A 13,515-nucleotide genomic window follows, 5' to 3' on the forward strand; every position below is an offset into this window, starting at 1 on the left:
TGTTCATCAGGGTCGGTCATGTTCACTAGTGTCCATCATGTTCACTAGTGTCTGTCATGTTCACTAGTGTTCGTCATGTTCATCAGTCGGTCATGTTCACTAGTGTCCATCATGTTCACTAGTGCCCATCATGTTCACCAGGGCCAATCATGATGTCACTGGTATCCATCATGCTTACCAGGGCTGATCATTGTTCACCAATGTCAGCCATGTTCACTAGTGTCGGCCTCCTCGCCCGTTGGGCTCTTCCCTGTCGGCTGCAGTGGTCCCCCAAGTCAGGCCCACATTCCACCACCCTCTGTGGTAGCTGCTGGGGAGGGAGTCCCAGGGACTCATTAGGTGCCATGAGGGTGGCAGAATTTTCCTGACTTCTGTCTCCTGATCCCACCGGGGCCAGGGACAGAACTCAGGCTGCAGCATGTCCCGTGTGTGCATCCCCTTTGTGGCCTCTGTTTAGTCCCCAGAAATTTAATTTTTCAGTGCTTCAAAGCACTCTGTGGTAATATATATATTACCAATATATATATATATATAAAACAAAATTTACTGTAGTAACCACTTGGTTGTATGCGGATGTGGGGTGCTGAGGACGCTCACATTGTCGTACAAATCTCTACCCAGACTCAAACCCTCTACCCTCCACCCCACCCCCAGCCTCTGCTGACTAACAGATGCTGAAAGGCTTCAGGACCCTTGGAATAAAGGCTGTGAAAAGCTTTGGAAGTGACATGTGGCAACACATCAGTAGATCCCAAAATAGTTCCTGAGGTGCCCAGTCTCAGAAGGTGCCATCAAAAGGAGGAAAGATGCAGAACTAGAGCAGTTTCCACAGAAGGCAGAGTGGATGAGCCAGGGGATTGAGATGAATCTGAGATCAATACAGGGCTATGCAGGGTTGAAGCTACTCAGTCAAGCAGAATGGCTCTCCTAAATAAAAACATTGTCTTCCCGTTGTTCATCAATTTGCTCGAGCGGGCCCAGTAACGTCTCCATTGTGAGACTTCTTGTTACTGTGTTTGGGATATTGAATACTCTCGGTAGCTTGCCAGGCTCTCCGAGAGGGGCGGAGGAATCGAACCCAGCTCGGCCAGGCTGGCTGCGTGCAAGGCAAATGCCCTACCACTGTGCTATCACTCAGTTTAGAATGGATCTCCTAAGAAAGACAAAATACATTGGTTGATTGCAGATGGTAAATCTTTATTTCTCTGTATTCCGATGCTTCAAAAGTGCCTTAGAACAGCATATAGAATCACGGTCTTTGAAACTGAATAAACCAAAAACTGCTGTTGAGTTCGGATCAGTGATCCCCTTGGGTCTGCCTGCTTGCTCCTCCCTGCAACTTCTCTTCCCTGATGCCAAGAGGAGTGACACGCTGTATCTCATTTTGAGGAAAAGTTTTTGCCCTTTGCTATGCCCATTTCTGCTGGGGGAGAAAAAAATAATCAATATTGAACGACCAGAGCCTCCAGGAAAAAATATTTCATTAAAGACAGATAGGAAAAGAAAAATGTTCTGGAATTTTCCCTGAGTGTTAACTCTTCCTCCTGGGCACCTTCTAGTCTGCACTGTGCCCAGCCCCATCTCTCCTGCCTTCATGTCCTCGACTTCCTCCCACGAATGTCTCGGAGACGCTTAGCCATGATCTCCACCTTCCTGCTGGAAGGAGCACTGAACTTCTTGTTTGAACTGAAAACAGGAAGTTATTCCTTAGAGTGGGAAATTCCTAGTTCTCCACACACATTCCCAGCCAATGTTTCTTGGAGCAAAGCAAGTTGTTCCCCATTCCATCAAGTTTTCCTCTTTGGTTTGTCCCCATTTCCTAGTGGAATGTTTTCTTTTTTAAAACTGCAGGGAAAGAGGCCTAAAGATAATACCATGAGCTTGCTCCCTAGCATCACACAGTCCCCTAAGCATGGTCTGGTGTGTCCCTGAAGGCCCCTGAGTACCACAGGGTGACCTCAGTAACCCCCAGTCTGCAGGGCCTTAGCAGCACCTCACCTTTGGGCTTACACTAAACTGAACTCGGTTTGCCAAGAATCAACAGAGGAACTCCTGGATCTTCTTAGCACTACGTGAGGAGCCCCCAATAAATAAATAAATTGGAGGTAGCTACCAATTGATTTATTTCAAAATATTTCCCTCTTTCCTGTAAAAGGAGAACGGGAAAAAAAGTATCTCTCCTGGCACCACCCAGAATGCATGTCCTTTTTTATAGTCGTTGGTTCAAAAGCACAACCTCAGTGAAAAATCCAGGCTGTAAATGGCTCATCTAAGACTTCTCTTGGGTGTCTAGAGGTGTCCTCAGGCCTGCCAGCCGCCCTGGATGAGTGCTTTCTGTTCCTTTCCTCTTGTTTCTATTCCAGAAGAGAATGGAAGCTTTTGAGAGGAGCAAATACGGAGCTCTCAGTGAAGGTAAGAAAGTCTCCGGCTCTCAGGAACTCCAGGCCCGGGGCCAGAGATACACCCACAGTTTCCTCACATTTTTCTCACCTCAAGCCCAGTGACAGAACCCACTTATCTAACCGGAAGAAGGAAACAAGCCCCCTCCCTCCTTATGGTCGCTCTCACAATAGCTGGGCAATGTGGGAACAAAATTTGAGGTCAGAGGCCCAAGGATTTGGATGGAGCCCAGTTGTGCAAAAGAACCTTCTTTCCTGTGCTCGGCTGTATAGAGGGTGCATTTCCCTGGGCATTTAGTAGACATATCTCATGCTACACTCCCATAGTCATGAAGAACAAAGAACCAGCACAGAGCTGAAGGGCTGAAGCACCAGCTGGCTGTGGGAGCCTGAAAGGGCGGAGGCCCTGCCTCAGAGGAGCCTCGGGGACCCCTGAGGGCAGACTCTGTGCTGGGCTAGGGTCACCCTCTGCGCTCAGCTTTTGGTAGAATTTCTCTCCTCCCACAGCCAACTGGGTCCTTCCCACCTGCACTTCTGACGGCCTTGGTGTTCCCCAGCCCGGCCAGGTCATCCTCCCTCACCTTCTGCCTCCCAATCCCAAGCATCCAGCTCCCCGTCACCCACCAGGGGCACTCGGCTGAGCCTGGTGCAGGCATAGAACCCCTACACCTGAGTCACCCCCACCCCGGGGCTGGTGAATATGTGGGGCACCTTCATGCCCAGGAGTCTGTGGGTGCAGGCGGTGGCACTGCTGTCTCCCCCCTTGTGGCTTCTCCTGATGAGATGTCCCCAGCCCTCCCCACTGGGCAGCCCTTCCACTCTTGGCTCTGTGGTTTTCCTGCAACCCCCAGCTTCCTAACTCTGCTCACAAATCACTTATGCATGTCCATCTCTGGGGAGGGAGCGGGATAGCTTGCCTGGAAGCCAGTGACCTAAACTTAAGGAGCTCGGACATAGGCGGGTGCAAACTGTCTCCTCAGGCAGCAGAGCAGGTGCCGGCTTTGACGCTTCATCCTCCTTGAGGATCGTCCTGGTAGGCAAATCGGGCAGCGGGAAAAGCGCCACTGGGAACAGCATCCTCTGCCGGCCAGCGTTCGAGTCCCACGTGGGGGCCCAGTGCGTGACCAGGCAGTGCCAGGAGGCCAGGGGCACTTGGGAAGGGAGGAGCATCCTGGTGGTGGACACAGCCCCCATCTTCGACGCCGCGCCCCCCACCCAAGACCTGTACAAAGACATCGGGGACTGCTACCTACTCTCTGTCCCCGGGCCCCACGTGCTGCTGCTGGTCACTCAGCTGGGCCGCTTCACCGCCCACGACGCCGAGGCCGCCAGGAGGGTGAAGGAGGTCTTTGGGCCACAAGCCATGAGACATGTGATCGTCCTCTTCACCCACAAGGAGGACCTGGCCGGCGAGCCCCTGGCCCGGTACCTGGCTAGCGTGAAGGACACGGGGCTGCACGGACTCCTGCGGGAGTGCGGGAGGAGGTTCTGCGGCTTCAACAACCGGGCCACGGGTGCCGAGCAGCGCCAGCAGCTGGCCGAGCTCATGGGCCAGGTGCAGAGCCTGGAGAGGGAGCTGCAGGGCGGCTTCCTGAGCTCAGAGCTGTCCCGGGAGGCGCAGCTGCTGCTGCAGCAGCAGCAGAGCACGAGGTCCGAGTGCGCGGAGCAGCGCGCGCGCTACCTGGGCCTGGTGCAGCGCGAGGTGGAGAAGCAGCGGCGGGCGGTGGCCACGACCCAGGGACGGTGCCAGGGGGACCGGCTGTGCAGAATCAAGAGCTGGTTGGCGTCTCACGTCTGGATTGCTATCCTTCTTATTTGCATTTTAATTTTTCTGATTATTTTCATCGACTTTGGTATCCCTCGTGGGCACTGAGCAGTTTTAGAACGGCAGCCGCTTTCTTGCTCAGAACTGTGGTCTCTGCTTGCAGGCCCTGAATTTGCTTCTTACACCATTTCACTGGCAATTTCTCTCCTTCTATCCCACCTGGCATCTATTTAGCTTTCAGACATTTTAATAAAATCCAGACGAGGGGAAAGTCTCTGTTATTTGGTTTCTTCGCGAGAGCCAAGAGGACAGGAACAGAATCCTGTTCTAAGCGGTTGGGGGGCCTTGTGGTCTGAGATACCCCTTAAATAGCTCAACTCTGGGCTCTGGGTCCTACTTTCGTCGTGCTATGGAGGGGGAAGGATGAAGTAGGAAGAGCTGAGGCAAGATGTCACATTTATTCAGAAATATACTCTGACTTCTCCAGCCTACTCCTGACACCACATCCTGCCTGGCAGAGACAGAGAGAGAGAGAGACATGAGGACATTCTTGCAGGGAGTCTGGGTGTACAGAGATGCGGAGGTGAGAACCTGGATAGGAGGGGTGGCGAGAAAGGAGGTCACAGCGGCATGGTGGATATGGCCCGTGGGACAGCAGAGTCGCCAGGAACCCCACTGGCTGGGATCTGGAAGATCCGAGCTGCTTTGGCTGGGCTGGCCCTGGCAGTGAGGGTTATCAGGGGACCCCAGATGGTGTGAGAGGCAGGACCTCGGCTCTGCTGTGTGACACTGCATTCCTAGAAAACAGGGAATTCCACACAATTTTCCCAGGGGATTGGAAAGCTTTCTCCTTACGATTTTTATCCCAAGATGCTGGGTGCTAGTCGAGTCCTCTGTGGTAGGCCTGCACAAGAAGGCAACGCCTTTCTCCCCTCTCCCTTTCGGCGCTCTGGGGGGGGGGGTGCTTAGGGGGAGATCCGGGCACAGACCTCGCATTCCTGGACACAGGATCAGAAGCAAAGGCTCCTCACGGGCCTCCCCTCCACAAAAGTTCCCCTTCTTCTGTTCCCTTGTTCCTTATAACGGGCAATTTCAGTCACCTCAGGCCACCCTGGGCAAGTGATGGGTAAATAATCCATCCTGAGGTGAGTTCTAGAAGGTCGTTGGTAACCCCAATGTCATTCTCAGAACCTCGATGGCTGGAAACGATGCTGTGTTGGCCTGTACTGCTGTATTCACATAACCAATGCCAAACATGTACACTCAGTTTATGTATAAGTGCCTCTCACCCTTGGAGTTTAAGGAATTCTAAGTTCTCAGGCAAAACCACCTCCTCCATGCAGTATTCCCAGGTTGCCCAACCTAATTCTACCTATCCCTTCCTTGACTTCAATCATTCTGCTCCAGATATTATGATGTGAGCAGTGAGTATATAAGACTTGATGTTCATACAGGAATGTCAGATACGTGCTATAAGGGGGGTCAGAGAGATAGTATAGGGGTAAGATGCTTTTCCTGCACGCAGTCAACCCCCGTTCAATGTCCAGTACTACATATGGGCCCCCAAGATCCTCGAGGAGGGATCCTGGAGCACAGAACCAGGAAGCTCACTGGTGTGGCTCCAAAACAAATAAACGCTCCAAGGTTCCTGCTCCACGGGAGAGGGAAGAAGGCCTGTAGAAATGGGATGTGCCCGCTAGGGGAAGAGGCAGCTCAGATAGAGAAGGGAGCACCAAATAAAGGTGTTGGGAGGTTCCTCTCAGGATGGGAGATGCGTGATGAGAGTAGACTATAGACCGAACATGATTGCCACTCAATGCCTCTTTTGCAAACCATAGCACCCAAAAGGAGAGAGAACAAAAGGGAGTGCCCTGCCACAGAGGCAGGGTGGGATGGGGGCATGGGGAGTGGGAGGGATACTGGGATTGGTGGGGGTGGAGAATGGGCACTGGTGGGGGGATGGGTATTTGATCATTGTATAATTGAAACCCAAGCACAAAAATTTGTAAGTCTACAACTGTACCTCATGGTGTTTCACTAATAAATATGTAAGGAAACGGGGGTATGGTGCCGCCAGCAGGTCAATCTGTACCTGTGAGGCGAGTGCATCAGCAGCCTCATGGCGCCTTCAGACTTCCAGATACCCCAAAATTGCTGCTGTGCCTTTCGCCAGACCCCAATAACTTGGGACAGTTTACCAAGAAAGTAAACGGCCAAAAGTTAGGTATGTGGGAAACACACCCACAAACCACCTCCGGCTCAGCTATATAATTGGAGGCAAGGCCGCTTTGGTCCCTGATTGAACCGCTTAATGGCCATGATCCCAGAGACTTAGAAACGAATCTCGGAACCCAGCGGCTTTCGGTAGAAATGCATCCGGTCCCTGCAGTAGGGTACCGGTGCTGGGCCAACCCAAGTGGGAATAGGTTTCGTGCCTTGGCCTGTTCCCCCTGGTGGCCCAGTGGCCGCCATCCTTCAGAGGCCACTGGATAGTCACATTTGGGCCCCAAGTGACGAGACACACAGGGCCTCACGGGATGGGGGTGGAGCCGGGCTTGTCCTCCCCACCCCAACGAGACCCCAAGTCATCGCCCACGAACGGCCTCTCTGGCTCCTGATCAAGCTACTTAATGGCCATGATCCCAGAGACTCAGAAACAAATCTCAAAATCCAGTGGCTTTTGGCAGAAATGCGTCCGGACCCCACAGTACGTTACTGTCGCCTGGCCACCCCAGGGAGGAAAGGGTGTTGTCCCTCTGCCTGCACCCTCTTGGCGGCTTGATGGCCATCATCCTCCAGAGGCCATTGGACAATCAGGCTTGGGCCCGCAGCAACGAAACTTGTTGGGCCTCATGGGATGGGGTGGAGCCAGGCCTGTCCTCCCCACCCAAATGAGACCCCACGTCATCGCCCACGAAAGGCCTCTCTGGCTCCTGATCAAGCTGCTTAACAGCCTTGATCCCAGAGACTCAGAAACAAATCTCGAAACCCAGCGGCTTTTGGCAGAAATGTGTCCAGACCCTGCAGTAGGTTACTGTTGCCGGGCCACCCCAGAGGGGAAAGGGTGCTGTCCCTCTGCCTGTTTCCTTCTGGCAGCTCTGTGGCCATCATCCTCCGGAGGCCACTGGACAGTCAGGCTTGGGCCTGCAGTGACGAAACTTGTTGGGCCTCACAGGATGGGGTGGAGCCGGACCTGTCCTCCCCACCCCAACGAGACCCCAAGTCATCGCCCACAAACGGCCTCTCTGGCTCCTCATCAAGCTGCTCAACGGCCATGATCCCAGAGACTCAGGAGCAGATCTCGAAACCCAGTGGCTTTTGGCAGAAATCCCTCCAGATTTAAGTGTTAAAATTTTGGAATTTCAAAATTCCGCAGCCACTACTGCAGCCACACGACATCATATGTTATTCATAACCAGCAATAGAACACAAATTGTCTATTGTTGCCTTTTCAGCAGATCTGAGTGTTGGAGTAAAATCTCAAATAATAATGGTGGGTCTGGTGTCGAAATATTGAATGTGATCAAAGTAGAGAGAGAGTAATGTGGAAATCATCTGCCCCACAGGTAGGGGGAGGGTGTGGGATGGGGGTTATTGGGGGTGGAAAATGGGCACTGGTGAAGGGACGGGTGTTTCATTGTATGACCGAGACTTAGACCCAAAAGCTTTGTAACTGCTCTCACGGTGATTCAATAAATAAAATTTTTAAAAAATGAAAAGAAAAAGTAAGGTGGAGTTCATGCACAATTCAATCAGCTAATCAGTGGCTGAATAAATAGCAGTACTCCTACAAAAAAAAATTTAAGGAAAAAAATAAATGAAAGAAAGAAAGAAAGAAAGAAAGAAAGAAAGAAAGAAAGGGGGTGTGCCAAGTGTAGACACCAGGCGCCTAGGGGACCCCGGTAGCTCTCTCTTGCCACCTGCGTTCGGTGGTCTCGCGCTGCTTCCCCACCCAGGACGGCCGATACCATGGGCGGACAGAGGAGGAAGCGAGGGCCAAGCTGTTTGGTGATCAGTTGCCGTTTATTCCATTCTCCCCACACGCCTGTTCCAGTCTCACTAAGCTCCCCATTCTAGTTTCACACTGCCCCTCATTCCTGTCTCCTTCTATCTCCTGCTCATCTCTCTGCGCACCATCTGTCCATGCCCCACTCTTTGCGTTGGTCTCTCTAGTCTCTTACCAACTCCCTGCATTGGGGGTAGCCACCATACCCCATCACGACCACGATCATGACCACCCTGTTGTTCGTCGATTGCCTCGAGCAGGTGCCAGTAACGTCTTCTTCGTCCTAGCACTGAGATTTTTTTTAAAGTGCCATATTCAAGGCTTTTTCAGGGTTAGGAGAATGAGCCCCATCATTGTTACTGGTATTTGGCATATTAGGTATACCACAGGGAGTTTGCCAGACTCTGCTGTGTGGGCAGGTTACATTTGGTAGCCTGCCAGTTTGACCAAATTAGGAATGAGATGATAAGATGTCACGCGGCCGCGTGCGGGCGCACGCTTCCGGGAGCTGAGTGTGATAATCTCTGGATCCTGGCCGTTGTTGGGGTTACACGGCAGTTGGTGGGTGTAACCATCTAGCTACTGGCAGGTCCAGTCCCAAACCGTGCAGGCTTGGAGATCTCAGCCCCGGGTCCCACACACCTGGGTTCCTCTGCCAGTTCTTTTATGCGTGAGGCTCATCCAAGTGTGTGGAGAGTGGTCCCAGCATGGCCTTGGCTGGGCCCCGGTGATCTTCAGCTGTTGGGCCCTGGTGGAGACAGTCAGGCATAGGGTAGGAAACTCTCCTACCATACCCCATCTGGTAGCAAAATCAACATATGAAAGCCCTTCTTCTGCTCAAGGGCAAAACACCACTTAGGGGTGTTTCTCCTCTCCTTAGTCCAATAACTTAATTAACATCTTAATTCTACTTCTTAATATTAGTTATTTTGTGTGGATGCAGTAAGAGATACATTAAGCCTGTAGGATGGCTCTCCTGGGGACCTCTAGCTATAGATCTCAGACTACAGTGCTCAGGCAGATTAATCTTTCCTAACCCCAGCAGGGTCCTTATCTAGTTGTACGTTTTGGATCATTGTGTAAACACAAAAAGACAGCAATGGTCTATCTCTCCCGCCACCCACGTTCGGTAGTCTCATGCTGGTTCCCTCACCCCGGGGGAGGTCGATGGTGATGGGCAGGCGAAGGAAGGAATGAGGGCCAGGCTGGTTGGTCTTAGTTGCAGTTTATTTCAATCCTCTCTCCATTCATTCCTGCCTCTCTCCTCAGATTCCCCCAGCCAGCTCACTCTTACAGTCTCATTATATCCCCCAGCATGATGGGTTGGGGTAATAATAGGTGTGGTCACAATCAATAGGGGTAGAGTTCTTTCCCTTGGGGAAAGCCACTTCTAGGACAGATTCTTATTTAGCAGGTTGACCCACCCTAGAGCGGAATCCCCTGGATGTGTTTCTCCTCTCCTTGTCCAGCAAACATATGAACATTCATAATATTAATCATTTTGTATGGATACAGTAAGAAATACCTTAAACTTATAGAATTGCTCTCCTAGGACCATCTCGATCTCAGACTACAGTGTTCAGGCCAGATAGTTTTCCTATCCCTAGCAGGGTCCTAGTGTCATTGTTACTTTTGGATCATGATAGCATTTGTCTATGATCAAGTTCTTAAGTTATAGTTAAGAATTGTGGCACTTTGGCCTGGCCCATTTCAATGCCAGGGTAGCTCACAGCTTGCCCTGGGTCTATTCAGTCCCTCGTCAGGACTCTGCTTTTGGGGTGCTAGGAACTAAGGGCAACTGAGGCTTAAGTCGAGAAAGAAGATGCCTGGGAGTGAATAATATTCAAAGACAATTAAATCCTAAGTTACAAAGCATAATATTAACTGTCTTCCTGTATCTATACAAAAAGGACATTGCATTAAAGTAAAAGGTAAAGGTAAAGGCCCTCCCGTTGATCATCGATTTGCTCGAGCGAGCCCAGTAACGTCTCCATTGGAGACTTTGTTGTTACTGTGTCTGGCATATCGAATACTCTCGGTAGCTTGCCGGGCTCTCCGAGAGGGGCGGAGGAATCGAACTCGGGTTGGCCAAGTTGGCTGCGTGCAAGGCAAACGCCCTACCTGCTGTGCTATCGCTCCAGCCCTTCGTCTATGGCCATACCACCCTGTACGTGCCTGCATTAAAGTAAACTATTCAAAAGACATAAGGAGAGGAGAAAGGCAATATTAACTTACAATACAATTTCAGTGTCCTAGAAGGATCTGACCTTACAAATTATCAGATTCTGATTAGGGGGAAAGCTGATTAACTGGTTGGGGTGGAGAGCATAGAAGTGGTTACGGATAAAGAAAGAAATGGAAGTGACTCAGGGGCAATGTGATGGGTGTGACTCAATGAAACTAAACTTCTTGTGGCAATGGGGAAAGGGCAAACCAATGTTAGGTCTAAAATATTTGGAGCTATATTCCAATAGATCATGACAGAATTTGTCCATGACCATGCTCTTAACTTATAGTTCAGTATTATGGTACTTTGGCCTGGCCCATTTCGATGCCAGGGTAGCTCACAACTTGCCCTGGGTCCATCCAGTCCCTCGTCAGGACTCTGCTTTTGGGATGCTAGGAAGTAAGAGCAACTGAGGCTTAAGTTGAGAGAACAGATGCCCAGGAGTGAATATCATTCGGGGTCAATTTACTCCCAAGTTACAAAAGCATAGCATTAACTGTCTTCCTGTGTCTATACAAAAAGGCCATTGCTCTGAATTAATTATGTAAAGGACCTAAGGAGAAGAGAAAAGCAATATTTACTGTGGAGCAGGGTGACAGACACTGATGCAGATAAGATCTGACCTTGCAAAGCAGCCCAGAAGCAAAGCCTCGCAAGAGGGAGTATCTGGGCAAAGTTGGCAAGAACAGGGTGTCAGCCAGCACCAGGTATTCAGCCTTGAGTCTCACTCGACCTCCTAGTCACATGAGACCTAGACACAAAAACTGTCATGTATGCTTAGCAAGTTATCCTAACTGCAGCATCTAGAATTACCTGGGATTGGACTAGGCCATAGCAGAGAAGGAGCAGTGATAGGCCAATAATGCTGAACTTCATGTGGTTGGACTTTCTTGCAAGCCAAGACCCTCTAAAATATGTATGTTTCTGGCAATAAAGTGAACAGCCATCAGCTGCTTCCGGAGGGTGTTTCTCCACGCACCTGTTATCCTTCGTCCCACACCTGGCCTAACCCAGTGTGCAACGTGTGCGGGCACCATTGGGAGGAAAACTGATTCCCCAACAATTTACAAATTAACAGAGTCTGATTAGGAAACAAAGGTGATTGACCGATTGGGGAAGCAGAGCACAAAGAAAGAGGTTACAAATAAACGCAGAGGAATGAGAGCACTGTGATGGGAGTAGCCCAATAAACCTGTGCTCCCTGCGGCAAAACGGAAAGGACAAACCAATATTATGCTACAGTGCAGGAAAAGGGAAGAACATGGGCTCAGCCGAGTCTCCTGGGCAGGGTTATGTTTGTCTGCAGATGCGCTCCCCAATCTGGGCAGTGCTTTCGGCCATGAGGGAGGGGGATGAGATCAGCCCATGGGGGAGAGGTGCAGGGAGATCCTCGTGTGTCCCCTCGGGGTTCACGGACCATGCCAGAGGCCACCTGACTGGAGTTTTTAAGCAGGAGCGTGTATTTTAGGATGGTCAGAGAGCTTCAGTGTGGCCCTTGGGAGCTGAAGGCTGGCAGGACAGGAGGAGGATAAGGAGGTGGAGGAGGAAGAGGAGGAGGAGGAGGAGGAGGAGGACTCCACCTCTGCAGGCAGTCTGAGCTGTAACAGTAGAGCTGGGGTGGGACAGGAAGATGGGCCTGAAGGAGAAACCACACAGTGTGGATTGTGACAGTGAGTTGAGACACAAACAGGTCTCTCTGCATCACCTGAGCATGTGCCTCACTTCTCTGCCCTGGGACTTTGGAATGAAGATAAGCTGCACACAGGAAGGTGAAAAAGTCTCAACTAGTTCAAATGTTTTTAAATGCAAGAGACCAGGGTGAAGTAAGTGGGTAAGGCTCTTGCTTAGCATTTGGTTGACCTGAATTTGTCTTGCACCCCATAGGGTCCCCTGAACCCTGCCAGGACTAATCACTGAGCACAGAGTCAAGAATAAGCCCTTAGCATTGCTGGGTATGACCCCAAAACAAACATTTCAAATGCAGGTTAAAAGTGTTTGAAATGAGACGTCCAAACCCAGATAACTGTAGCAACACGGGGATTTATTGCTGACATCGTTGTGAATCTAAAGAGAGGAACAACTCTCTCGTTGACTGACCTGTTACAGCTCTCTGCTCTCTTCTGAAGTGTCGCTTTCCTGAAATCTTCAGGCTCTCACAGAGTCAGGAATGGGCTACCTCCCCCCACCCCACCATCCCCTGTTCTTCCTGAAGCCTGGTGACCACGCCTGTGAACTTTCTCTGGTGCCATATGAGCTCATTAATGGCCATGATCCAGAGACTCACAAATAAATCTCAGAAGAGAAAAAGTGCAAAACACCACAGAGATGCCTCCACACCCAAATTCACCGTCCAGTTAAAAATTCAACTCTAGCTGTACCACCCTATATAAAACTTTAGAATTCCTGGAGCACAGCTGCATGACATCTCATGCTCTGTCCCACTGATGTACCAAGAGTAGCACACCACATCTGATGGGGGTAATGTAGAAGGCAACCTACTTTGATGTATATATTATATCAGCACACAAGGGGCAACTTATCACAACATGTTATTAATCTCTTATACAAGGGCTTACTGGCTCCAGGATGAGATACAATAATCTTCATACACTTTCCTTAGCGGGTAGGGCATTTGTCTTGCACGCGGCTGACCCGGCCAACCAGATTCGATTCCTCTGCCCCTCTCGGAGAGCCTGGCAAGCTACCAAGAGTATCTCGGCCACGTGGCAAAGCCTGGCAAGCTACCTGTGTTGTATTCAATACTCCAAACACAGCAACAACACGTCTCCCAGTGGAGATGTTACTGGGCTCGCTTGAGCAAGTTGACGAACAATGGGAAGACAGTGCTACATTGCATTTTAGCATATTTTTATAAGGAATAAATCAAAATAACTTATTTAGTACGTGCTTTAGGGGCAGGTTTGGGTGGTGGTGGTGGTGGTGGTGGTGGTGGTGGTGGTGGTGGTGGTGGTGGGAAAATTCAAAATAATGGTAAAGGGATGCCGTAATAGTGTTGGGATCAGTGTCGGGAGAGGAACGAGCCTCATCGTGGGCAGCCCATGTTCTCTGCCAACCTCAAAATTCACCTCCGGAGGGTGGTGCTGAGGATGACAGAGAC

General features: G+C 50.6%; 1 protein-coding gene across 1 annotated transcript; it reads left to right on the forward strand.

The window, feature by feature from the left end:
• Positions 1–2,327: 2,327 nt before the first annotated feature.
• Positions 2,328–4,336, forward strand: GIMAP5 (GTPase, IMAP family member 5). Its single transcript, XM_056106775.1, has 2 exons — positions 2,328–2,412; positions 3,380–4,336. Exons 1-2 carry the CDS (start codon positions 2,370–2,372, stop codon positions 4,270–4,272), a joined length of 936 nt encoding a protein of 311 aa, XP_055962750.1. The 5' UTR covers positions 2,328–2,369; the 3' UTR covers positions 4,273–4,336.
• Positions 4,337–13,515: the final 9,179 nt, after the last annotated feature.

This window comes from Sorex fumeus, unplaced genomic scaffold, assembly GCF_029834395.1.
Source record: "Sorex fumeus unplaced genomic scaffold, SorFum_2.1 ptg000143l, whole genome shotgun sequence".
Classification (NCBI taxonomy): Eukaryota; Metazoa; Chordata; class Mammalia; order Eulipotyphla; family Soricidae; genus Sorex; species Sorex fumeus.